General features: G+C 49.9%; 1 protein-coding gene across 3 annotated transcripts; it reads left to right on the top strand.

The window, feature by feature from the left end:
* On the top strand, positions 1–27,254 carry SEL1L (SEL1L adaptor subunit of SYVN1 ubiquitin ligase). 3 transcript variants are annotated; one of them, XM_069736341.1, is made up of 21 exons: positions 1–189; positions 562–590; positions 743–1,046; positions 3,340–3,507; positions 3,700–3,802; positions 3,878–4,040; positions 4,394–4,447; positions 4,523–4,582; positions 4,815–4,896; positions 5,117–5,271; positions 7,175–7,231; positions 13,969–14,037; positions 17,171–17,248; positions 19,013–19,075; positions 19,145–19,232; positions 19,888–20,036; positions 20,124–20,289; positions 20,544–20,618; positions 20,879–21,051; positions 24,149–24,277; positions 25,999–27,254. In XM_069736341.1, exons 1-21 carry the CDS (start codon positions 93–95, stop codon positions 26,227–26,229), a joined length of 2,493 nt encoding a protein of 830 aa, XP_069592442.1. In that variant the 5' UTR covers positions 1–92; the 3' UTR covers positions 26,230–27,254. The 3 variants fall into 3 exon arrangements, with proteins under 3 accessions (XP_069592442.1, XP_069592450.1, XP_069592434.1); XM_069736349.1 differs by having other exon boundaries at positions 3,697–3,802; positions 20,547–20,618; XM_069736333.1 differs by having other exon boundaries at positions 3,697–3,802.
* Positions 27,255–27,273: the final 19 nt, after the last annotated feature.

Raw genomic sequence — 27,273 nt, 5'->3', positions numbered from 1 at the left:
CTCTGTTCGGGTGGTTCTGGCTTCTGGTTTAGGCCGCGGCAGGAGCCCGGGACTGTCAGTCAGGTCCACAGCGGGAACAGGTCCGCGGAATAATGGGGGGCTGGAGTGTACGGGCTCTGCTGCTCCTGGGTCTCTACTGCTGGGTCATAACGGTCTTGCTCGGCTACGGGATATCGCGGACTACGGCCGGTGAGTGAGAGAAAACCTGGGAGACCTCCAGACTGACAGGAGAGACCCTCCGACTTGTAGGAGACCCCCCGACTGATCACTTCCCCCCCCCCCCCCCCGCCCTCAACTGACTGGCGAGACCCCCCCACACTGACAATAGAGACCCCCGACTGACAGGCGAGGACCCCCACCACCCCCCGACTTGTAGAAGTGACTCACCCCTGACTGATAAGAGTTACACCCCCCCTCGACTGTTAGGAGATACCCCCTGACTGACAGGGGAGGCATCCCCCGATTGATGGGAGAGACCTCCAGCCTGACAGGAGAGACCCCCCTCAATGATAGATGAGGGGCTTCAGGAGTGGCTGGTGATGGTCTTGTTTCCTCTTGCAGATGATGACGGGGAGGATGACGAGACCTCGGTGAGTTTTCTCGGGGTTGTGTTTTGTATGTGTGATGGGACAGTTAGGGGTGCGGGGGAGGTCTGGGGCGGTGACAGCCGGTCTTCTCCTTTACACCCTGACGTCTGTCCGGAGATACAGCTGCTGTCCTGACTGTGGCCCCTCATTACCAGGAGATCTTGGAGCCACACTACCCCACCGGTGATCAGGCGCTGTACGAGGAGTCGGATGCTGAGAGGTCAGCATGGTGGACGGAGAATGAGATCCCACAGGACAGCCAAGAGGATCCCCAGACCCCTGCACCCCACATTCCAGACCAGGGAGACCCACAGGACGAGGCCGAGACGAGCACACAGACGGTCACCTTCCTGGACAACACAGACAGCCTGGAGGGGGGATCAGCCGCTGCGGACGCTAGCTCCTGGCCAGAACAGGAGGAGAAGAGCGAGGTGGGCAAAGCAGATGCCCAAAAATCAGGTACTTCCCAGAGGGCTAGAAGGAAGGGTTACTAGGGGTCATCTGTCTCACAGCATCTCCCCAAAACCAAACTGAAATGTGAGGCAAGAGCAACGGACACAACGCTGGGCCAGTGGTCTTGTTACATCTCTCTATGATCTGAGCCCCTGATGCAGCCTCCAAGCAGAAGTGAGTGAAACAGCGGGGGCTTGGCCTGTGATTATTGGGGGGGCAGCTCTGGGGCTCGGCCTGTGATTATTGGGGGGCAGCTCTGAGGCTTGGCCTGTGATTATTGGCGGGCGGCTCGGCCTATGGCTGTTGGGAAGGGGGGGGGGGGGGCGGCTCGGCCTATGGCTATTGGGGGGGGGGGCGGCTCATCCTGTGGTTATGGGGGGGCAGCTCGTCCTGTGGTTATGGGGGGGCGGCTCGTCCTGTGGTTATGGGGGGGCGGCTCGTCCTGTGGTTATGGGGGGGCGGCTCGTCCTGTGATTATGGGGGGGGGGGGCGGCTCGGTCTGTGATTATGGGGGGGGGGCGGCTCGGTCTGTGATTATGGGGGGGGCGGCTCGGTCTGTGATTATGGGGGGGGGCGGCTCGGTCTGTGTTTATGGGGGGGGCTCGGTCTGTGGTTATGGGGGGGGCTCGGTCTGTGGTTATGGGGGGGCGGCTCGGTCTGTGGTTATGGGGGGAAGGGCGCTCGGCCTGTGGTTATTGGGGGATAGGAGCTCGGTGTGAGTTTGGCGCTGGTCGCCCTTTATGGCGCATTTACCGCAGGACACGGTGGAGCAGACCTTGTATAGACAGTCAGTTGATCTTTGACTCGGAGGAGTACGGTGACACCGACCAGAAGAGACTGGTGGAATTTCCATCCTACAGATGATCCTAGCCCTGCTGCTCTTGTGACCGGCAGCTGTTCTTCTGTCCTTTTTATAGTTTTGTTTTTTTATCTATAGAGATCGGCGTTTTTCTCTTTTGTAAACAAACAAATAAAAAAAAAATAGCTTTTGGTAGCAGAGGGACCAGATAACATAGACGGATGCATCCTTTACAGTTCAGATCCATACCGCAGCGCGGTATGTCATTGGTGATCTCTACATTTTTGCTGGTGTTTTTTCCTTAAAGGATTCGTCCAGTTGTAAAAATTGGAGTTAGTTTCTGGTTAGGGTTAATCCTCCTGACTGCCATGGTTCACATCAGGGTGGGATCTAACAGTGCAGCAACTCCTGAGCTGTATGTATAGGGGGATAGCTGCTGCTTGCACGAATACCAGAACCAGCCCCCTTCTCTTACTGTACATTGGTTGTGATGGGAAGGGGTCTGTCTTTGCTGTTATATTGAGAGGATCTGCTGACGTGCAGCTCATGGTTGATCCCACTCTCGAGGCTGGATGGGCGGACCTGGGGCCGTACGTGTATGATGTCTCCTGGTGCCTTGTCAGCAGTCGCCAGGTTCAGGGCTGTAACTTGTGTCTGAAGTTTCATCATCCAGATGTCTATGTGAACCCTCCATCTGTCGGCGGTTGTGTGCCTCGTCCCGGGCCCTGGCAGGTGTCAGCAGTGTCACCACTTCCCCTCGAGCTGATTGGTCCACGACGCAGAATCCTGTAAACAAGAAGTGACTAAAATCTATCGAGCGTTGTATGTAGTCATAGAGATCAGCTGCAGAATGGAGACCCCGGAGTGCAGGCATTCACCCTCCGTGTACCAGTACACCTGTAGGAATAGTGCCGGGTTATCAGATATTCTGCATTATGAGGGTATGTGCACACGTTCAGGTTTTTTCGAGTTTTTTTCCCCGATAAAAATACGATAAAACCACATTAGAAACTGCAGACATATGCATTCTGCAATGTTTGTGCACATGATGCGTTTTTTCCACAAAAAAAACGCATCGCGGTAAAAAAAAAAAGCAGCATGTTCATTAATTTTGCAGATTTTCTGCATTTTTCCTGCTATTCTATGCATTTGGGAAAAACGCACCAAAAACGCGTAAAAAAACGCATGGAAAAACGCAAAAAAAAAAAAACACTGCGGATTTCTGGCAGAAATGTCCGTTTTTTGTCAGGAAAATTTCTGTAAGAAATCCTGATGTGTGCACATACCTTATGAGGAGATTCTACATCACAAGATCTCTTGCACATAGTGGGGTCTCCACAATAGACTTTGCTTCATTGCACCAGCGAGCGGCCATTGTGGCTTATTTGCACCTTCTCTTGGTGCTGCAGTGATATTTTACAGCCCAGATCGAGTAGATAGCTGCCGGCACCCGCTTCCTGCACTGCCGGCACCGTCACTATTCTCCCCCTCTCCCATCAGTGATTACCGCCATCGGAGGGACGTCGGAGGGTGAGCCGTGCCACTTCCCCTTCCTCTTCATGGAGAAGAAATACGATGAGTGCACGTCAGACGGACGGGAAGACGGAAGGCTATGGTGCGCCACCACCTACGACTACAAGCGCGACTTAAAATGGGGCTTCTGCGAAAGTAAGTGCGCCCTGGAGATGAGGAGGTGGCATGGGATTAACGCTTGTACAGTGTGGCCGGACTAACCCATGAGCCCTCCGGCAACTGCAGAGTATGGCTGCTTTCTTCTTTCCTTACATTCCGTCCTTTATGCTTCACATCACTTATCTGCTTGCTTTTTTTTTTTTTTTTTTTTTTTTTTTTTTTTAGCAGAGGAACAAGCTACGCATAGACGGCAGATGCAGGAGGCGGATGATCTCTACCAGCAGGGGATGAAAATACTGAATGAGAGCACCAAGAGGTCGCAGCGGAGAGAGTGAGTCCTGTGCACCTGTGTGATTAACTGTGCATGGCTGCTGTCTATGGCCTCACTCTAGCCTCCCTTCTGCAGGGCGTTCCAGTACTTTTTGAGGGCCTCCGAAGTGAATCACAGTAAAGCCATGGAGAAGGTGGCCTATGCGCTGTTATTTGGGGATCCCTTGAAGCAGGATATCATCTCAGCCAAGGCCCTTCTGGAGAAACTGACTGAGCAGGGGTCCCCCAGAGGGCAGACAGTAAGACACTGCATCCTGGGATTAAAGGGATTTCCACTTAAATGTACTTGGCATCTATTGATCATTGATGTGATTAAATCATTCAGTACTTGCCCTCCCTGGATTCAGTGCCGGATCATTGCCACCATTTTGTTTTTTGTGTATTGGCTGCATTGTTCCAATACAGTAGTGGCGGGGAGCTGGCGTCAGACCCAGGAGGGCGAGTCTGCACTTTACTGCTGCTGTCCTGGTGCCAGCTTTAGCTGACATACAGCCCAGGGAGCTCAGTCCTTGTCCCCAGAGTTTTCAGTCTTTCTCCCCAGGCTGGCTGAAGTGATTTCTGACCCCGGAGTAATGTCTTCCTCTTTGTTTAGGCGCTGGGCTTTCTCTATGCTTCCGGACTTGGTGTGAACTCCAGTCAGGCCAAGGTACCAGCATATCTCCCTTGTGTTGGCCGGTTACTGTTTGATCGCAGGCTGACGTCATTGTGACTTTTGTTTCAGGCTCTAGTCTATTACACCTTTGGAGCGTTAGGAGGGAATCTGATTGCCCACATGGTTCTGGTGAGTTCAGGCTGATGCTTTACATCGCAGGAGATCCTACTATGATGCCTCCTGTAGAACCACAGGACCCAGCGCATCTAGTGCTGCGCCTATTGAAAACACATGACTGCAGCATGGAGATTACAGGATGTGGCCTGTGGACATTTATTGCTGTAATGACCCTATAAACCTGCCAGAAGCTGCAGTACTGCACACTAATTGCAGGACCTGACTCACTCTCTATCTGTTGCAGGGTTATCGCTACTGGGCTGGGATTGGTGTTCTGCAGAGCTGTGAATCGGCCCTGACTCATTACCGGCTGGTCGCCAATCACGGTAATATGTTCACAGTGTTGTGCCTGCTCCGCAGAATATCCCGTTATGCATGCGCCTGCTCCCCTCAGTGACGATGCCGGGAGGATCGGAGGGATTCTATAAGTGTCGTGTGTACATCACATCCAGCCATCGTATTTCACACTGCCCATAATATAATGATCCACAACTGATGAGAAAGCAGAAATCGCTGTCATCATGTGCTTGTACCTTCTCTCTGCAGTGGCCAGTGACATCTCGCTGACCGGAGGGACCGTCGTCCAGAGGATTCGCCTGCCTGATGAGCTGGAGAACCCTGGGATGGCCAGTGGCATGCTGGAGGAGGACCTGATCCAGTATTACCAGTTCCTGGCTGAGAAAGGGGATGTCCAAGCTCAGGTCAGCCCCCTGACGCGAGTGCCCTCCTGATATTGGGGTCTTTAGGGCTACACAGGGGAAACGTGGACAGAACCTGTCTCATGTGGGGGAGGCATGTTTGTGCTCCACCAGGCATGTAGATGTTAGCGGTGTAGAAATAGCGGTGCACTACAAGCAGTGTTTATACTAACTGGATTTATGTATTTTCCCAGTTTTTTTTTTTTACATTGTGTCACCAGGTGAGAAGCATCAGAATTCTATTCTTTTATTCCCATGTCTTACCTGAGTTTTCTGCCTTTTTTTTTTCTCCTTTATACATCGGCCATACTGTTATGAAGATGTGGGCCTTTTTATTCAGTACTGATTATTATGGGCTGACAAAGGCGTGTGGCTCACTGCGTAAATATGCAGAGCAGCCTAAGGACACACCCTGGAAGAATCCAGTGAGCCCCGCCCCATTGTTAAGAACATAATCAGCGATAAATTAAGGCCCCATATCCTGAGAACCGTAAGGTGGATTGTCACGGATCCCTTCTCCGTGGTGTAACTAGTTCGTCACGTGCCCGCTCTCAGCATGTGACTTGGGGTTGTGCCTGCAAGGGTTAATCTATCTCCCCACTCTCAGTCCAGCATTCAACCTCTGTCCTATGCTGTAATGGGAGCATAAATCACACACTGACACAGGCCTCACCCGCTCATACACGCTGCCACAACTCACAGACTACATGGGCGATGAGTCCCGGAAATGTTAGTAATAATAATGTCTACCACTCATAAGGCTCACACACCTTAGGCTGTGGATTCTTTTAGCGCATTCAAGGTTCAACTCGTTAAAGTTTTATACTTTAATACAAAAAGGTTCAGTGCTTACAGTAAGAAAAGGTATAAAAATATGATAATAAAAAGACATTAAACTTATGCAACACAGTATAAAATAACAGGAGAAAACTTATAGAAATCATCTAATTTGGTAGTCTGCTTTCAGCACCCTGAGGGTAGGATGAATGTAGATAGGATCACACCAGCTCGGCCACCCCCATTATGTGAACACGATTCTCTGTGTACAGCCCTAATTTGTAGCTTTGGTCTGGAGGTCAGGTTTCTAGTCCAGCCCCTCAGGTTAATATCATAATTGCTTGTTTTTTGATTGGACCACGGTTGCCCCCCCCCCCATCCCCATGAATATATTATTTTCTCTTGAGATCCTTTGTTTAAAAGCTCTCACAGAAATACTATCAGGCCGTAATTAACATCGCTCTTCCAAGAGCTAGGAGGTGTCAAATGTTACCTTTCTTCTTGGCTTCCAGCAGGACCCCCTGGTGAGATTGGAGACAGAATTCTACTTGTCCCAGGAAAATACATATTAACACCTGGGTGCGAACCTGCAGCCTTCAGGACAGATGTTCCTAGTCACACAATACCTATACATAAGGTCACTGCACATATATACACATATTTCACCACATGGATTTATAGAAAATAAAACTGGAAACTGGGGATCAGCAGGAATGAAGTGAGAGCAAAGTGTCCTGACTGCTGATCAGTCGCTATATACACGTCCTGACGTACATTATATGGAGTCCATTAGCATGTTGTGAACAGAGCCTTATTCCTGCAGAAGTGTCATTGTCAGTGATTCGTTACATGCTGTGTTATTCTCCGGAGCTGCTTTTACAGTACTGCTGGTTGTCTGCAGTCTTGTGGACAGACGCTCTTGTGTAATGGAGGAATTGCAGTTTTTTGGTTTTGCTCAGTCACTGACTTTTGGAGGAATGCTGGGAACTTTCACCTCTGCTTTCTGACTGCAGCTGTGCAGTACAGCATGGGGTGTAAAACGTGATTTAGTGCCGTACATCCTGCGTGGTGTCCTGGGACTCCCGAATGTTGGGTGCGGCTGTATTTAATGTAGATCTTCTCTTCACAGGTGGGACTGGGACAACTTCACCTGCACGGTGGACGAGGAGTGGAGCAGAACCATCAGGTATGTCCGTCATCTCTGTCTCCAGGGTCATCCTACCTGGGCAAGGAGCCCCTGCTCCTTCCTAGAAGCCTTCCTGCCGAGACATGTTCTGCAGGGCAACATCCACACTTCCCTGCAGGGTCTGACGTGGGCGGGCCCGAGGAATAAACTGTGGGTTCAGCCTTATCCTTCTCCCTGAAAATTGGGACCCAGCTCTGTCCCTTCACCTTCCCCTGACATTGGGGCGCAGCCCTGTCCCCACCCTCGCCTACCACTGACAACGGGGCCCTAGCCGCTCTCAGCTTCCTCTGACATCGGGGGACACAGCCCTGTCCCCGCCCTCGACTTCCTCTCACATCAGGGTCTCTGCCCTGTCCCCGCCCTCGGCTTCCTCTGACATCGGGGGACACAGCGCTGTATCCGCCCTTGGCTTCCTCTCACATTGGGGCGCCGGCCCTGTCCCCACCCTCGGCTTCCTCTCACATTGGGGCGCAGCCCTTTCCCCGCCTTCGGCTTCCTCTGACATTGGGGCGGAGCCCTGTCCCTTCTCTTGCCTTCCACTGACATTGTTGCACAGCCTTGTCCCCGCCCTCGCCTTCCACTGTTAACGGGGCCCTATCCCCGCTCTCAGCTTCCTCTGACATCGGGGGACACAGCACTGTCCCCGCCCTCGGCTTCCTCTCACATCGGGGTACCTGCCCTGACCCTGTCCTTGGCTTCCTTTGACATTGGGGTGCAGCCCTGTCCCCCTATTACCGGGACGCACCCTCACCATTGCTCGGATCTTATATTTACATTTACATCTCAGCGTTTATTGCTTGGTGTGAATGGAGCCATCCGCACATGACTGCTCCTATTGCCCCGGGACAGAGATAACATCCTGGTCATAGATGGAGGTTTTCTACCGACATCTTTTATTCCTGGTGATAATGTTAACCCCTCTACGACCTATGACTTACGGATACGACATTGGTCTCCCTCTTTTTGAGGCCACATCTTTTCCCCACATAACAGCTCATCTGATCTGCCACCATGTGCCTCTAACAGCCGCAGGTGTTCACATGTTGAATGCCACTATCAATCTGCGGCATTTTGGAAGTCCGTCACAAATCCCACCCATCGATTTCCCTGTCACATTATCGTGGGGCACCGATGGGTTGGCATGCTAACCGAGGTTCTGCAGGAGACCCCTCCGTACTTGTCATTACTGATATGCTATGAGGGCCGCCCCGTGACCGGCGTTCATGACAGATAAGCTTTTCTGCTACATATAGCAGAGCTGTAGCCCTATGCATAGGACAAGCAATCAGAAGTCCCAATATAGAAAAAACATGAAAAGCACTCACCATTCTTAAAAATTCCAATCCTTTATTGAGACACACAAATCTTCAGCAGTGAAGAATGTGTGCAATGAGTGCTCCAGAAGATTGCAGCTTCAAGTCTCCTAAAGAGACTATTAAACACGGTTAACCCCTTAACCCCCAAGGGTGGTTTGCACGTTAATGACCAGGCCATTTTTTAAAATTCTGACCACTGTCCCTCTATGAGGTTATAACTCTGGAATGTTTCAACGGATCTTGATGATTCTGACATTGTTTTCTCGTGACATATTGTACTTCATGATAGTGGTACAATTTATTTGATATTACCTGAGTTTATTTGCGAAAAAAAAAATGGAAATTTGGTGAAACTTTGAATTTTTATGCCCTTAAATCACAGCGATATGTCACACAAAAGTAACATTTCCCACATGTCTACTTTACATCAGCACAATTTTGGAACCAACATTTTTTTTTTTGTTAGGGAGTTATAAGGGTTAAAAGTTGACCAGAAATTTCTCATTTTTACAACACCATTTTTTTTTGGGACCACATCACATTTGAAGTCACTTTGAGGGGTCTATATGATAGAAAATACCCAAGCGTGACACCATTCTAAAAACTGCACCCCTCAAGGTGCTCAAAACCACATTCAAGAAGTTTATTAACCCTTCAGGTGTTTCACAGGAATTTTTGGAATGTTTAACAAAAAAAATGAACATTTAACTTTTTTTCACAAAAAATTTACTTCAGCTCCAATATGTTTTATTTTACTGAGGGTAACAGCAGAAATTGGACCCCAAAAGTTGTTGTACAATTTGTCCTGAGTACGCTGATACCCCATATGTGGGGGTAAACCACTGTTTGGGCGCACGGCAGAGCTCGGAAGGGAAGGAGCGCCGTTTGACTTTTCAATGCAAAATTGACAGGAATTGAGATGGGACGCCATGTTGCGTTTGGAGAGCCCCTGATGTGCCTAAACATTGAAACCCCCCACAAATGACACCGTTTTGGAAAGTAGACCCCCTAAGGAACTTAGCTAGATGTGTTGTGAGAACATAGAACCCCCCAAGTGTTTCACTACAGGTTATAACGCAGAGCCGTGAAAATAAAAAAATCTTTTTTTTTTTCCACAAAAATTAATTTTTAGCTCCCAGTTTTGTATTTTCCCAAGGGTAACGGAGAAATTGGACCCTAAAAGTTGTTGTCTAATTTGTCCTGAGTGCGCTGATACCCCATATGTGGGGGTAAACCCCTGTTTAGGCGCACGGGAGAGCTCGGAAGGGAAGGAGCACTGTTTCACTTTTTCAACGCAGAATTGGCTGGAATTGAGATTGGACGCCATGTCGCGTTAAACAGTGGAAACCCCCCAATTCTAACTGAAACCCAAACACAACCCTAACCCTAATCCCAACCATAACCCTAACCACACCCCTAACCCTGACACACCCCTAACCCTAATCCAAACGCTAACTGTAGCCCCAACCCTAACGGGAAAATGGAAATAAATACTATTTTAAAATTTTATTATTTTTCCCTAACTAAGGGGGTGATAAAGGGGGGTTTGATTTACTATTTATAGCGGGTGTTTTAGCGGATTTTTATGATTGGCAGCTGTCACACACTAAAAGACGCTGTTTATTGCAAAAAATAGTTTTTGCATCTCCACATTTTGAGAGCTATAATTTTTCCATATTTTGGTCCACAGAGTCATGTGAGGTCTTCTTTTTTGCGGGACATGTTGACGTTTTTATTGGTAACATTTTCGGGAACGTGACATTTTTTGATCGCTTTTTATTCCGATTTTTGTGAGGCAGAATGACCAAAAACCAGCTATCGTGAATTTGCTTTTGGGGGGGCGTGTATACTGTTCCACGTTTGGTAAAATTGATTAAGCAGTTTTGTTCTTCGGGTCAGTACGATTTCAGCGATACCTCATTTATATCATTTTTTTTTTTTTTTAATGTTTTGGCGCTTTTATACGATTTAAACTGTTTTTTATATCAAAAATAATTATTTTTGCATCGCTTTATTCTGAGGACTATAACTTTTTTTTTATTTTTTCGCTGATGATGCTGTATGGTGGCTCGTTTTTTGCAGGACAAGATGACGTTTTCAGCGGTACCATGGTTATTTATATCCATCTTTTTGATCGTGTGTTATTCCACTCTTTGTTCGGCGGTATGATAATAAAGCTTTGTTTACTCGGACTCCCATGACAGCACGACGAGAGAGGAGATCCGCCCATTAGGAACAGGAAACCTACAGATACAAAAGGGCGGTACCTCTCCCTTGCCTCAGTTGGTTTCCTGTTCCTGAGGGGACGGGTGCCTACAGACAGAAGGCCCAGGCCGGCCGATTACGGTAGCGGGGGGGTCTCCTACCTCGGCCGGTGCGGAGATCCCTGGAGACGCCACGGTGGTCCTTGCTGGACTTCACGGCAGTGGCGTTCGCAGCAGGGAGCGGAGTCCGGAGGATTTCCTGCCTCCGTCAGCGTCAGCGCAGGTAAGTATTCCCATTGGTGGTGCAGCGGTATGGTGGGGCTGCGGGTGCCGGGCTCAGGCGTGTGGGTGAGCTCCCGGAGCGCTGCGCTCCATTCCCCGGCGTCCTGCACAGCTCTCAGCGCGTGCTGGAGCATTTCCGGGTGCAGTGACGTGGGGGGGCGGAGTTAGCGGCCGCTTCCGGGTCGCCGGACGTCTGCGCATGCGCAGTCGTTCCAATATGGCGGCGCCCATCGCGTCTGTGTGCCGGTTTTTGACCGCAAGATCTCCTGCCCTCTGCTGTATCCTGGGCCAATAGGGACAGCGCTGGCCCATCTGCTGACCGGATCCAAGGGGTATTTATGCAGGTGGAGATGTCAGATCCCTGCTTTTGGTCGCATTTCGTCATGGAGAGTGGTGGTGAGCAGCAGCAGCTGCCAGACGAGGTACGTCAGAAGCCCAAACAGAAGGATAGAGGCGACCAGCCCAGTCGTAAGAGCTCTTCCGAACAAGGATCCAGAGCTTCGACTAAAGAGACCCCTCGGATTCCGGTATTGTACTTTGGCGCACGGGTAAGTGATCTACGTGAAAGTTCACTCTGTGACGCGGGCCCCTTTATACTTTATCATTCCAGGGGAAGAAGAGTACGGGGAAGTCTAAACATAAGGAATGTGCCCTCTGTGGAGTCCCTCTACCTGACTCTTGTTCAAAAAAATTATGTGCCCCCTGTATACAGCAGACGGTGAGGTCTACAGGAGCGGGTTGGTGGTAGTGACTTTAGGTCAGATATTAGTTATCTCCTATATTGTCCTCCCCTAGGTAGCAGAAGAGTCCGTAACTCCGGCAAATCTGAGGGAAATGATCCGGCTGGAAGTAAGGGAATCACTACGGTCCCTATCCCAAGCGGAAGGCTCAAAGCATAGGACTCTCTTGGACTCTAATTCTTCAGAGGAAGAAAGAGAGGAGAATTCCTATCTCTCCAGTCCTCTCTCCTCTTCATCAGATGAGGAGTCAGGACGATTCTGTCTACCCTTGGATAGAATCGACAAAGTCGTCAAATCAGTCAGAGGCACCATGGGTATAGAGGAACCTAAATCACAGCCCTCGAAACAGGAGATGATGTTTAGCGGACTTGATCGTAAAAAACCCCCAGGTTCCCAGTACCTCCAGAGTCCATGCATACCCCCCGTGATGTCCCTCAGGCCGCCGCCGGTTTCTTCTGGGAGAAAATGGCGGGCGTAGTGTGCCCACTGAGATCTGCCAGCAACAATAGGAAATTTTTCCTATTTGTTCATTTTGATCACTGTGATAGGGTCTATCACAGTGATCAAAATAAAAAAATAGTAAATAAACACCCCTCCCCCTTTATCACCCCCTTAATTAGGTAAAAATAATTAAATAAAAAAATATATATTTCCATTAAGGTTAGGGTTGGGGCTAAAGTGAGTTGGGCTAAAGTTATGGTTATGGTTGGGATTAGGGTTAGGGTGTATTGGGGTTAGGCTGCCGTCACACTAGCAGTATTTGGTCAGTATTTTACATCAGTATTTGTAAGCCAAAACCAGGAGTGGAACAAATAGAGGAAAAGTATAATAGAAACATATGCACCACTCCTGGTTTTGGCTGAGAAATACTGATGTAAAATACTGACCAAATACTGATAGTGTGACGCAGCCTTAGGGATGTGGTTAGAATTGGGAGGGGTTTCCACTGTTTAGGTACTTCAGGGGGTCTCCAAAGGTGACATGGCGCCACCATTGATTCCAGCCAATTTTGTGTTCCCTCCCTTCTGAGCTCTGCCGTGCACCAAACAGTGGCTTTTCCCCACATATGGGGTATTGGCGTACTCAGGAGAAATAGCACAACAAATTTTGTGGTCTATTTTCTCCTGATACCCTTGTGAAAGCCCCCCCCCCCCCCCACTCACTTCAAATGTGAGGTGGTTCCTTAAAAAAAAAAAAAAAAAAAATGGTTTTGTCAAGTTTGTTGGAAAAATGAGAAATCGCTGGTCAACTTTTAACCCCTATAACTTCCGAACAAAAAAAATAATTTTTGCTAAATTGTGCTGATGTGAAGTAAAGTAGACATGTGGGAAATGTTATTACGTATTTTTTGTGACCTATTTCTCTGATTTAAGGGCATAAAAATTCAAAGTTTGAACATTTCAAAAATTTCGACATATTTCCTTTTTTTTTCCATAAATAAGCGCAAGTAATATCGAAGAAATGTTACCACTAACATGAAGTACAATATGTCACAAAAAACAATCTCAGAATCAGCGGGATCCGCTAAAGTGTTCCAGAGTTATAACCTCATAAAGTGACACTGCGCCAAACTGTAAAAATTGGCCCGGTCATTAAGTACAAAATTGGCTTTGTCACTAATGGGTTAAATAAAATACAACATACACGTTTGGTGCCTACGAACTCGAAATCAGCTGGAGAATCATAATGGCATGTCATATTTAGCATTTGGTAAACATGGTTAAAAAAAAAAAACTTGTGGAATATCATTTTTTTTTTTTTTTTTTTTTTGCAATTTCACCGCACTTGGATTTTTTCCTGTTTTCAAGTTCACGATATGGTGAAACCAATAGTTTAGTTAAAAAATACATCTTGTCCTGCAAAAATCAAACCCTCACATGGTCATATTGACGGGAAAATAAAGTTATGGCTCTGGGAAGAAGTGGAGCAAAAAACGGAAACTCCCAAGGTGGTGAAGGGGTTAAAGGAATTGGGCTGAATTTAAAAAAAAAATCTTTATTCTCTGTGTGACTCCTGGCTGCCAGCTCAGGAACCCTCTGTCTGCCCCGTGTGGGGGTTGCCATGTGACTGCTTATATGCGATTTGCACACTTAAGGTCATGTGACCTCCCACCCGCACAGGTAATGACGGCATTACACAGACGACCGTGCCCCCCTGGACCACCCTGCAATGATTTTCTTTTCATTCTTACATAGAGAGCATTTGAATACTTCAATCAAGCGGCCAACGCTGGGAACTCGCACGCCATGGCTTTCCTGGGAAAGGTGAGGTCCTTCTACGTCACGAGAATACTCATACTGGTGTATATGGTGCTGTATATGGGGGGAGCTTCTATACCCTGGGGTATATTGTAAGGCATATGGGGGGGTAGCCTCTGTCCCTGTGTATATGGGGGGCGCCTCCGGACTGGTGTATGTGGTGCTGTATACAGGGGGAGCCTCTGTCCTGGTGAATCTACAGTGGGGGAAATAAGGATTTGAGCCCTTGCTGATTTTGTAAGTTTGTCCACTGACAAAGGCATGATCAGTCTATAATTTTAAGAGTAGGTTAATTTTAACATTAAGAGAGAGAATATAAAAAATCCAGAAAATTGCATTGTATAAAATATATGAATGTATTCTCATTTTGCAGTGAGAAATAAGTATTTGATCCCTCTGGCAAACAAGACTTAATACTTGGTGGCAAAACCCTTGTTGGCAAGCACAGCAGTCAGACGGTTTTTGCAGATGATGATGAGGTTTGCGCATATGTCCGAAGGAATTTTGGTCCACTCCTATTTGCAGATCATTAAGATTTTGAGGCTTTCACTTGGTAACTTGAAGCTTCAACTCCCTCCATAAGTTTTCTATGGGATAAAGGTCTGGAGACTGGCTTGGCGACTCCATGACCTTAATGTGCTTCTTTTTGAGCCACTTCTTTGTTGCCTTGGCTGTATGTTTTGGGTCATTGTCTTGCTGGAAGACCCAGCCATGACCCATTTTTAATGTCTTGGCAGAGGGGAGGAGGTTGTCACTCAGGATTTTACGGTACATGGCTCCATCCATTCTCCCATTGATGCGGTGAAGTAGTCCTGTGCCCTTACCAGAAAAACACCCCCAAAACATAATGTTTACACCTCCATGCTTCACAGTAGGGACAGTGTTCTTTGGGTCATAGGCAACATTTCTGTTCCTCCAAACACAGCTAGTTGAGTTAATGCTAAAGACCTTAATTTTATGTTTCATCTGACTACAGCACCTTCTCCCAATCACTCACAGAATTATTCAGGTGTTCACTGGCAAACTTCAGACGGGTCTGTACATGTGCCGCTTTGAGCAGGGGGACCTTGCGGGCACTGCAGGATTTTAAACCTTTACGGCGTAATGTTTTAGCAATGGTTTTCTTGGTCACTGTGGTCCCAGCTTCCTTTAGAGCATTATTAAGTGCGGGTTTCTCCACGCAGAATCTAAAAAATCTGCAGGTAAAATGCCGTGCGGATTTCACCTGCGTTTTTACACCTGCAGATTCCTATTATGGAATAGGTGTAAACCGCTGCGGAATCCGCACAAAGAATTGACATGTTGCAGAAGATAAACCGCAGCTTTTCTGCACGGAATTTTCCGCAGCATGTGTACTGCTCATTTTGTTTTCCATAGGTTTACATGGTACTGTACACCGCATGGAAAACTGCGGATCCACAGGGCCAAATCCGCTGTGGCTCCGCAGCCAAATCCACAACGTGTGCACATAGCCTTAATGGTTGATGGGGATCACATGCTTATTTCTCACTGCAAAATGCAAATAAATTGATAAAATTTATACATTGTGATTTTTCTTGATTTTATTTTTGATATTCTATATCTCAAACTTAAAATTAACCTATCCTTATATAATTATAGACTGTTTATGTCTTTGTCAGTGGGCAAACTTACAAAATCAGTAAGGGATCAAATACTTATTTCCCCCACTGTAGTGCTGTATACAGGGGAGCCTTCGTCCTTGTGTATATGGTGCTGTATACGTGGGGGCCTCCGTCCTGGCTTGTATATGCTGTATACAGGATAGCCTCTGTCCTGGTGTACATGGTGATGTATACAGGAGAGCCTTTTGTCCCGTTGTGTGTATATATGGCTCTGTAAGGCTACTTTCACACTAGCGTTGTTCGCTGTACGTCGCAATGCTTCGTTTTGGAAAAAAACGCATCCTGCAAATGTACCCGCAGGATGCGTTTTTTTTCTCCATAGACTTGCATTAGCGACGCATTGCAACGTATGGCCACACGTCGCATCCGTCGTGCGATGGATGCGTCGTGTTTTGGCGGACTGTCGGCACAAAAAAAGTTACATGTAACTTTTTTTGTGCGTTGAGTCCGCCATTTTCGACCGCGCATGCGCGGCCGAAACTCCGCCCCTTCCTCCCCGGACATTACAATGGGGCAGCGGTTGCGTTGAAAAACTGCATCCGCTGCCCCCGTTGTTCATTTCTTTCACAACGTGCGTCGGTACGTTAGGCAGACGCATGGCGACGGCCCCGTACCGACGCTAGTGTGAAAGTAGCCTAAGGGGGAAGCCTCTGTCCTGGTGTGTATGGTGCTGTATACAGGGGAGCCTCCGTCCTGGTGTATATGGGGGGAGCCTCTGTCCTGTTGTGCAGGGGTGTCAAACTGCATTCCTCGAGGGCTGCAAACAGGTATTGTTTTCAGGATTTACTTGCATTGCACAGGTGATAATTTAATCACCTGCAGAGAATGATTCCAGCACCTTGTGCAATGCTAAGGAAATCTTGAAAACACGCATGGTTTGAGGCCCGTGAGGAATGCAGTTTGACACCCCTGCTGTTGTGTATATAGTGCTGTATATGGGGGGAGCCTCCGTCCTGATGTATATTTTGCTGTATACGGGGGGAGCCTCCGTCCTGTTGTATATGGTACTGTATACAATGGGAGCCTCCGTCCTGGTGTATATGGTACTGTATACAATGGGAGCCTCCGTCCTGGTGTATATGGTACTGTATACAATGGGAGCCTCTGTCCTGGTGTATATGGTACTGTATACAATGGGAGCCTCCGTCCTGGTGTATATGGTACTGTATACAATGGGAGCCTCCGTCCTGGTGTATATGGTACTGTATACAATGGGAGCCTCTGTCCTGGTGTATATGGTACTGTATACAATGGGAGCCTCCGTCCTGGTGTATATGGTACTGTATACAATGGGAGCCTCTGTCCTGGTGTATATGGTGCTGCATACAGGGGGAGCCTCCGTCCCGGTGCATATGGTGCTGTATACACGGGAGCCTCTGTCATATAGTGCTGTATACGAGGGAGCTTCTGTCCTGGCGTATATAGTGCTGTATACGGAGGGGGTCGCCATCTTGGTGTATAGTGGATCTCATGCAGGGCTTCACTTTATCTTACAGATGTATTCGGAGGGCAGCGACACAGTGCGGCAGAGCAATGAAACTGCCCTGCAATACTTCAAGAAAGCGGCGGACATGGTGCGTGTATTGGCCTCTGCTCCCTTACATCTGAGGTGTGTGCGGGGAGACTGCATCGTCTGTATGATGGCAGCACGTTTATAGGGCTCGTTGCCATCTTATATTTCAGACTGCGGCGTCCTGCACTGTGCAGATGATTTTGTGTCTGAGCCAGTGCAGGGTCTGGTGATGAATGTTACCTGCGGCCACCAGGTGGATGTGGCGGTGTGACAGGGTTGCCTGCGGCCACCAGGTGGATGTGGCGGTGTGACAGGGTTGCCTGCGGCCACCAGGTGGATGTGGCGGTGTGACAGGGTTGCCTGCGGCCACCAGGTGGATGTGGCGGTGTGACAGGGTTGCTTGCGGCCACCAGGTGGATGTGGCGGTGTGACAGGGTTGCTTGCGGCCACCAGGTGGATGTGGCGGTGTTGCCTTCGGCCACCAGGTGGAGGTGGCGGTGTGACAGGGTTGGCTGCGGCCACCAGGTGGAGGTGTGACAGTGTTGCCTGCGGCCACCATGTGGCGGTGTGACAGTATTCCCTGCGGCCACCAGGTGGAGGTGGCGGTGTGACAATGTTGCCTGCAGCCACCAGGTGGAGGTGTGAGTGTGTTGCCTGCGGCCACCAAGTGGAGGTGTGAGTGTGTTGCCTGAGGCCACCAGCTGGAGGAGGCGGTGTGACAGGCTTGCCTGCGGCCACCAGGTGGAGGTGTGACAGTGTTGCCTGCGACCACCAGGTGGAGGTGGCAGTGTGACAATGTTTCCTGCGGCCACCAGGTGGATGTGGCGGTGTGACAGGCTTGCCTGCGGCCACCAGGTGGAGGTGTGACAGTGTTGCCTGCGGCCACCAGGTGGAGGTGGCGGTGTGACAGGGTTGCCTGCGGCCACCAGGTGGAGGTGTGACAGTGTTGCCTGCGGCCACCAGGTGGAGGTGGCGGTGTGACAGGGTTGCCTGCGACCACCAGGTGGCGGTGTGACAGTTTTGCCTGCGGCCACCAGGTGGCGGTGTGACAGTGTTGCCTGCAGCCACCAGGTGGAGGTGGCGGTGTGACAGGGTTGCCTGCGGCCACCAGTGTTGCCTGAGGCCACCAGGTGGTGGAGGTGGCAGTGTGACATGATTGCCTGCGGCCACCAAGTAGAGGTGGAGGTGTGACAGTGTTGCCTGCTGCCACCAGGTAGAGGTGTGACAGTGTTGCTTGCGGCCACCAGGTGGGGGTGTGACAGTGTTGCTTGCGGCCACCAGGTGGCGGTGTGACAGTGTTGCCTGCGGCCACCAGGTGGCGGTGTGACAGTGTTGCCTGCGGCCACCAGGTGGCGGTGTGACAGTGTTGCCTGCGGCCACCAGGTGGCGGTGTGACAGTGTTGCCTGCGGCCACCAGGTGGCGGTGTGGCAGTGTTGCCTGCGGCCACCAGGTGGCGGTGTGGCAGTGTTGCCTGCGGCCACCAGGTGGCGGTGTGGCAGTGTTGCCTGCGGCCACCAGGTGGCGGTGTGGCAGGGTTGCCTGCGGCCACCAGGTGGCGGTGTGACAGGGTTGCCTGCGGCCACCAGGTGGCGGTGTGACAGTGTTGCCTGCGGCCACCAGGTGGCGGTGTGACAGTGTTGCCTGCGGCCACCAGGCGGAGGTGGCGGTGTGGCAGGGTTGCCTGCGGCCACCAGGTGGAGGTGTGACAGTGTTGCCTGCGGCCACCAGGCGGAGGTGGCGGTGTGGCAGGGTTGCCTGCGGCCACCAGGTGGAGGTGTGAGGATAACTTACACAATCTAATTCTTTCTTATTTTCCGCTACCAGGGGAACCCGGTTGGACAAAGCGGTTTGGGGATGGCTTATTTGTATGGCAGGGGCGTTCCTGTGGTGAGTGCACGCACATTATGTGGTGGTCTGCCTCTGCTCTGGCCCCTCACCTTCTGCCTCCTTTTGTAGAATTACGATCTGGCTCTGAAGTATTTCCAGAAAGCAGCGGAGCAGGGCTGGGTGGACGGGCAGCTGCAGCTCGGGTCCATGTACTACAGTAAGTGCAGGTGCAGCCGCTGTGGCGCAGGTTTCTGACATCTATTAACCCCTTTATTGGTCGCTGCCGCTTCAACAAACTTTGCATAAAACTAGTAAATCTAAGACTTGTATCGTGGAGCGCCGGAGCAGAGAAACTGTATGTCAGAGATTGAGCGCAGTGTGTAAGTGATTATCGGCAGTGACTGGACCAGTCTCTGGTGTCAGACGTAGGTGATGGTGGTATAACCCAGACAGTGCCCGCGATGTATGGCGCAGGATCAGCTCCTCCTACGCCATTCACCCACACTCGACCTGTGAGCTCTCCAGATATATACAATCCAGTGATTTACGGTCAGATGGCGTTTTTTGTCTGACATCTGCTGGACAGCGGCACAACATAAGGGAGGTGCTGGCTGAGACGGGAAGAAGCACAACATACGGGAGATGCTGGCTGAGACTGGCAGCGGCACAACATAAGGGAGGTGCTGGCTGAGACGGGAAGTAGCACAACATATGGGAGGTGATGGCAGAGATGGGCAGTGGCACAACATACCGGAGGTGATGGCAGAGACGGGCAGCGGCACAACATACGGGAGGTGATGGCAGAAACGGGCAGCGGCACAACATATGGCAGGTGGTGGCACAGATTACTTAAGTCCGCCATCTTCTTGCAGGTGGTGTTGGAGTGAAGAAAGACTACAAACAGGCCCTGAAGTATTTCAACCTGGCATCTCAGGGCGGGCACATCTTGGCTTTCTACAACCTGGCTCAGATGCATGCCACCGGCACCGGAGTGCTGCGATCCTGCCAGACTGCAGTGGAAGTAAGTGAACCCCTAATTGCTGCATAATGTAAAATGTGCAGCGAGCTCTGAGCGTGAACCTTCAGAAGAACAATATCTCTTTTCCAGCTCTTTAAGAACGTGTGTGAACGTGGTCGATGGTCCGAGAGGCTGATGACTGCGTACAACGGCTACAAGAGCGGAAACTCCAACGCCGCTGTGGTCCAGTATTTGTTACTGGCCGAGCAGGGATACGAGGTGGCTCAAAGTAACGCTGCCTTCATCCTCGACCAAAGTGAGTGACTGCCCATGAGGGGGGGCAGTGAGAGGGTTAATCGGACATGCTGCTGCCTCCATTTATGTAATGCTTAATACCGCTTTATGAGGATGAAGAGAGTACAAGATTCCCAATTAGTCATCGGTCTGCAGTAAATAGTGGTGAAATTAAGGACCCCCCCTCCGGCGTGTGCCGCCCACCGTCGGCGTGTGTCTCCTAGAGGGACCATACTCTGCATATTTTCTGAGCTTATATTGTTATCCCTTTTCCAGAAGAAGCCAATCTATTTGGTGAGAATGAGACTTACCCGAGAGCGCTCCTGCACTGGAACCGGGCAGCTGCACAAGGTTGGTACTCTTATGGTGTCGCCTAGAAAATCCAGGCGGCAGCCTCCGCTCCATTTTAGTCTTTGGCCATGTGTGACTTGTATTATGGAGAAGGATCCCTACAGCCTCAGCCATAATGTGCTGATAACTGCAGACAGCAGCTGCAACTCCCACATCGGCCACGTTCTTGGGGAGACCTGTATATGTGAATCATAGCAGTTCTATGGGGTCATGATGGCATTAAGTACTGCTATGTCCTGTTTTCCTCCCAATGTCTTTAGGTTACACTATGGCTCGGCTGAAGCTTGGCGATTACCATTTCTATGGCTACGGAACCGAGATAGATTACGAAACGGCTTTTATCCATTACCGCCTGGCATCCGAGCAGCAGCACAGCGCACAAGCCATGTTTAATCTGGGTTACATGCATGAAAAAGGCCTGGGCATCAAACAAGTGAGTGCTGAGATCATGTTCACTCTGCAAAAAAGGTACTGATCTCAAATTACCTCCTGTATTATACTCCAAAGCTGCACTCAGTATTCGGCTTGTGCAGTCATTGTGTACATACATTACATTACTGATCCTGTACTGATCCTGAGTTACCTTCTGTATTATACTCCAGAGCTGCACTCACTATTCTGCTGGTGCACTCACTGTGTACATACATTACTGATCCTGTACTGATCCTGAGTTACCTTCTGTATTATACTCCAGAGCTGCACTCGCTATTCTGCTGGTGCACTCACTGTGTAGATACACTGGCAGTGAATATTCATTTCTCTGTAATAGCCAAGAAGTATAGTTTATCCTTACGGAGATGGACATGCTAAGCATGCCGAGATGAGGAGACTTAAAGCCGCAATGCTCTTCTGGGAAATATGCAAATAGTCCTCTTCCTCTCTGAAAAGACAATCTGTAATATCCGACACAGTAGTCGCAGCAGCCAACTTCCTGCAGTGACCGGGCGATCACCTGTGCCCTCTACTTAAGAGAAATTAATATTCATTTCTTTCCACTCCCATTGGCGTGGAGGGCAGTGAATATTCATTCCCTTAAGTAGCGGGCACACGTGATCGCCCGTCTGCTGCAGGAAGCCAGCTGCTGCAACTGCACACTACTAAATAGCAATGAATACTCACTGCTTTTCACGCATATAGTTTCGGCGTGGGGAGCAGTTAGTATTCTGGCAGCTTTCCTCTGCTTGTAAGCAGTGCATAGTGTCACTGGCATGTGCTACTTACAAACATAAATCAGCTGCTGGCATCAGAACAAGATGCTGCGAGGGAGCACAGGGAAGGTAAGTAGGATGTTTTTTTTTTTCCTTTTTTTTCCATTCAGGCCAGGATGGGGATGAAGAGCCTTGCAGGCCAGGATGGGGATGAAGAGCCTTGCAGGCCAGGATGGGGATGAAGAGCCTTGCAGGCCAGGATGGGGATGAAGAGCCATGCAGGCAAGGATGGGGATGAAGAGCCATGCAGGCAAGGATGGGGATGAAGAGCCGTCCAGGCAAGGATGGGGATGAAGAGCCGTCCAGGCAAGGATGGGGATGAAGAGCCATGCAGACCAGGATGGGGATGAGGGGACCATGCAGACCAGGATGGAGATGAGGGGGCCATGCACACCAGGATGGGGATGAGGGGGCCATGCAGACCAGGATGGGGATGAGGGGGGCATGCATACGCGGCTTATTGACTCGAGTCAATAAGTTTTGCCATTTTTTTTAGTGGTAAAATTAGGTGCCTCGTCTTATATTCAAGTATATACGGTATCCTGTACTGGTCCAGAGTACATCCTGTATTATACTTCAGAGCTGTGCTCACTATTCTGCTGGTGCAGTCGCTGTGTACTTGCATTACATTACTAATCTTGAATTAACTCTTAAGAAAGCACTTGTAACATCAACTGATTGTCACGGTGCCATCGAAGGAATAAAAGAACCCTCACTATCTATAAACAGAGAGATGAAGAGGGAACACTTAACTAATGTATATGAGTGTCCAGATGAATTACACCCCAGGGTACTGAAAGAGTTAGCAGAGGAAATTCCAGAACCACTAGCCAGAATCTTTGAAAAATCCTGGAGAACAAGAGAAGTCCCATAAGATTGGAGAAGGGCAAATGTTGTCCCCATCCTTCAATAATGGAAATGAGATGGAACCAGGAAATGACAGGCCAGGTAACCTTACTTCTATACCAGGAAATATCGGTGAACAAATTATTAAACAGGATGAATGTAAGTACTTGGATAAGAATACAGTAATTAACCAGAGCCAGCATGGATTTGTAGCCAGCAAGTCATGCCAGACTAATCTAATTTCCTTATATGATGGAATCACTGACTGGGTGGATCAGGGAAATGCGGTAGATATAGTGTATTTCGACTTCAGCAAAGCATTTGAAAAAGTATCTCCTACTATTCTTATTGAAAACAGGCGGCCACGAGAGCTGGTGAGTTCTCTTTCAATGGAAGTCTTCAAACAGAGGCTGGACAGACATCTGAGCAGGGGGTTGGACACGATGACCCTGGAGGTCCCTTCCAACTCTAAAGGTACCGTCACACTTAGCGACGCTGCAGCGATACCGACAACGATCCGGATCGCTGCAGCGTCGCTGTTTGGTCGCTGGAGAGCTGTCACACAGACAGCTCTCCAGCGACCAACGATGCCGGTAACCAGGGTAAACATCGGGTAACTAAGCGCAGGGCCGCGCTTAGTAACCCGATGTTTACCCTGGTTACCATCCTAAAAGTAAAAAAAACAAACAGTACATACTTACCTACAGCCGTCTGTCCTCCAGCGCTGTGCTCTGCACTCCTCCTGTACTGTCTGTGTGAGCACAGTGGCCGGAAAGCAGAGCGGTGACGTCACCGCTCTGCTTTCCGGCCGCTGTGCTCACACAGACAGTACAGGAGGAGTGCAGAGCACAGCGCTGGAGGACAGACGGCTGTAGGTAAGTATGTACTGTTTGTTTTTTTTACTTTTAGGATGGTAACCAGGGTAAACATCGGGTTACTAAGCGCGGCCCTGCGCTTAGTTACCCGATGTTTACCCTGGTTACCAGTGAAGACATCGCTGGATCGGTGTCACACACGCCGATTCAGCGATGTCTGCGGGGAGTCCAGCGACCAAATAAAGTTCTGGACTTTCTTCCCCGACCAGCGACAGCACAGCAGGGGCCTGATCGCTGCTGCCTGTCACACTGGACGATATCGCTAGCGAGGACGCTGCAACGTCACGGATCGCTAGCGATATCGTCTAGTGTGACAGTACCTTAACAATCCAGGACATTACAGGATGTAACTCAGGATCAGTACATGATCAGTAATGTAATATATATATACAGTGACTGCACCAGCAGAATAGTGCGTGCAGCTCTGGGGTATAATGCAGGAGGTAACTCAGGATCAGTAATGTATGTATACAGTGACTGCACAGCAGAAAAGTGAGTGCAGTTCTGGATCGGTAATGTTTGATTAGGTGTCCCTGGTGTAGATTATGTGATCTGTAGGATTTATGTTTTCTTCAGTCTCGTGTGTTCGTCTCTTGCACAGGACATCCACCTCGCTAAGCGATTTTATGACATGGCGGCTGAGGCCAGTGCCGATGCCCAGGTCCCGGTCTTCCTCGCACTTTGTAAGCTTGGCTTGCTGTATTCGCTGCAGTTCCTGCAGGAGCTGAATGTAAGTGCAGAGCGAATAATATGTGGTGTCATATTCTGTATATGTAGCAGTGATGAACGGCTCCGATCCATTCTGACCTCCCCCTGTTCACAGCGGCTCACCTGCTGAAATCTTCTGCTGTATGTAAGGTCTTTGTATGGTTTGGATGCTTTATTACAACCTGTGTCTCCCCCAATACATGGGGTAAAATACCCGCCGGGGATGTGCCGTAACCAGCGTCTGGTTTCATTCCCTGCAAAGTCTGATACCGGCAGAGACCCGTGCTGAGATGCATTTAGAATACCGCCTGTGTGCGCTCACTGTATGGTTCCCTGCTTTCAGAATACGGCCTGTGTGTGCTCACTGTATGCTGCCCTGCTTTCAGAATATTGCTTGTGTGCGCTCGCTGTATGCTGCACTCACTGTATGCTGCCCTGCTTTAAGAATATCACTTGTGTGCGCTCACTGTATGGTTCCCCGCTTTCAGAATACTGCCTGTGTGCGCTCACTGTATGCTGCCCTGCTTTCAGAATACCGCCTGTGTGCGCTCACTGTATGCTGCCCTGCTTTTAGAATATTGCTTGTGTGCGCTCACTGCATGGTTCCCTGCTTTCAGAATATTGCTTGTGTGCGCTCACTGTATGCTGCACTCACTGTATGCTGCCCTGCTTTAAGAATATTGCTTGTGTGCGCTCACTGTATGCTGCGCTGCTTTCAGAATACCGCCTGTGTGCACTCACTGTATGCTGCCCTGCTTTCAGAATACCGCCTGTGTGCACTCACTGTATGCTGCCCTGCTTTCAGAATACCGCCTGTGCGCTCACTGCATGCTGCCCTGCTTTCAGAATACCGCCTGTGTGCGCTCACTGCATGCTGCCCTGCTTTCAGAATACCGCCTGTGTGCGCTCACTGTATGCTGCTTTGCTTTCAGAATTCCGCCTGTGTGCGCTCACTGTATGCTGCCCTGCTTTCAGAATACCGCCTGTGTGCGCTCACTGTATGCTGCCCTGCTTTCAGAATACCGCCTGTGTGCACTCACTGTATGCTGCCCTGCTTTCAGAATACCGCCTGTGTGCGCTCACTGTATGCTGCTTTGCTTTCAGAATTCCGCCTGTGTGCGCTCACTGTATGCTGCCCTGCTTTCAGAATACCGCCTGTGTGCGCTCACTGTATGCTGCCCTGCTTTCAGAATACCGCCTGTGTGCGCTCACTGTATGCTGCCCTGCTTTCAGAATTCCGCCTGTGTGCGCTCACTGTATGCTGCTTTGCTTTCAGAATTCCGCCTGTGTGCGCTCACTGTATGCTGCCCTGCTTTCAGAATACCGCCTGTGTGCGCTCACTGTATGCTGCCCTGCTTTCAGAATACCGCCTGTGTGCGCTCACTGTATGCTGCCCTGCTTTCAGAATTCCGCCTGTGTGCGCTCACTGTATGCTGCCCTGCTTTCAGAATACCGCCTGTGTGCGCTCACTGTATGCTGCCCTGCTTTCAGAATTCCGCCTGTGTGCGCTCACTGTATGCTGCCCTGCTTTCAGAATACCGCCTGTGTGCGCTCACTGTATGCTGCCCAGCTGTCAGAACACTGGCTGTGTGCGCTCACTGTATGCAGCCCCACACCTGATTTGCTGACACGTTTGTCTCTGAGGTGTCAGACCCTCGCCCCGGGGTGGTTTTCCCCCATAGCTCAGCATCGGGTCCTGTGGACTCTTCTTGTGATCATTTGTCTGTCGCCTCCCCCGATCAGGTGAAGGAGATGATGTCGCAGTTGGACATGGATCAGCTGCTGGGACCTGAGTGGGACCTCTACCTCATGACCATCATAGCACTGCTGCTCGGGACGGTCATTGCTTATCGGCAAAGGCAACCCCAGGTCATTCCGAGACCTCCGACACCAGCCCCAAGAGCAGCGCCACAGGACCCTCCACAACAAGAGCAGCCGCCACAGGAAGTGCAGGAGCAGCCGCCGCCTCAGTGACATCACCTCAGCCTGCGAAGAAAGACACACCATGGCTTCCAGGAGAGCTGCGGACTCCAGCGTCCACTCAGGACACGTGCCACCACGTGGCCACTCCGAGTGACACCAGGCAAGGATTATTGCCGTTCTCCCCGTCTTCTTCGCTGTGTACAAATGTTTCACTCAACGAATGATAGTCTGAGAGGAATTCCACTATTTATTACTGACTCTGTCTGCAGGACTCGTCGGATCATCACCGGACTGTGCTGAGAGATTATTTTTATTATTGGGCCAAAACCTGAGCTTTTATAAAGCCCCCCCAATATCTGCAGCTGGTGACTGTTCAGCCACTGCTCCCCCGGCGTCCCGCTGACGCCACTACTGGAGGGTCCGCTCACCAAGGTGTCCCGATCTGCTCGCAGGCTGTTTATCTGACTATGGGTAGTGGCGGAACCCTGTGTACGCTGCACCCCTCTATATGGCGGACCTCTCTGTATTCATCAACCACCATTTCTAAATAATTATTTTTCTAGATTGTGCACTAAGAATTCACATCGCCCCTTTTTCTTCCCTTCGTTTTTTTGGGATGCAGTGGAGCAAAAACTCCCCTTTTGCCTTAGACTCGGTGCCCAACACCCCCAGAGTTTTTTACTCCCAGTCCTGAGATCCGCATTGTGCCAGGCAGCACTAGCTGAGGGTCATTATGGTGGTACCCCATAGTCTGTATAGTGAGGGGCTCCGACTGCTGCTCCCTATGGGCTCCCGACATATTGCGGGTCAGTGCCGCCGTATGATCGCAGCAGTGAGCGGCTCCGGGAATGATGAACACCACGTTCCTCTGCCTCCTGTGTTGTAATGCATCAAGGACTTGTCTATCCTCCATGTCCTCTGCCATGAGGAGCAGCTGGAGGATTCTCTGTAACTGCCGCCCTCCCAGATGAATATATTGAACTCTCCAGTGGGATGAGCGGTGGTCTGTAGTTCACGGTGTCATCGTTCACTTTGGCTTGTGAGTTTTATTTAAGTAATAAAATCAAAAAAAGGAACATGGGTGTTTTGTGTTTT

Source organism: Ranitomeya imitator, chromosome 1, assembly GCF_032444005.1.
Source record: "Ranitomeya imitator isolate aRanImi1 chromosome 1, aRanImi1.pri, whole genome shotgun sequence".
NCBI lineage: Eukaryota > Metazoa > Chordata > Amphibia > Anura > Dendrobatidae > Ranitomeya > Ranitomeya imitator.
This window is presented reverse-complemented; position numbering and strand designations above follow the sequence as displayed.

Bases quoted from the DNA above. Each gene is read 5' to 3' on its own strand.
- SEL1L (XM_069736333.1), top strand. From the start codon at position 93: ATGGGGGGCTGGAGTGTACGGGCTCTGCTGCTCCTGGGTCTCTACTGC. The intron at 3,803-3,877 runs GTGAGTCCTGTG...TCCCTTCTGCAG, and splicing joins AAGAGGTCGCAGCGGAGAGA to GGCGTTCCAGTACTTTTTGA. The intron at 20,290-20,543 runs GTGAGTGACTGC...TCCCTTTTCCAG, and splicing joins TGCCTTCATCCTCGACCAAA to AAGAAGCCAATCTATTTGGT.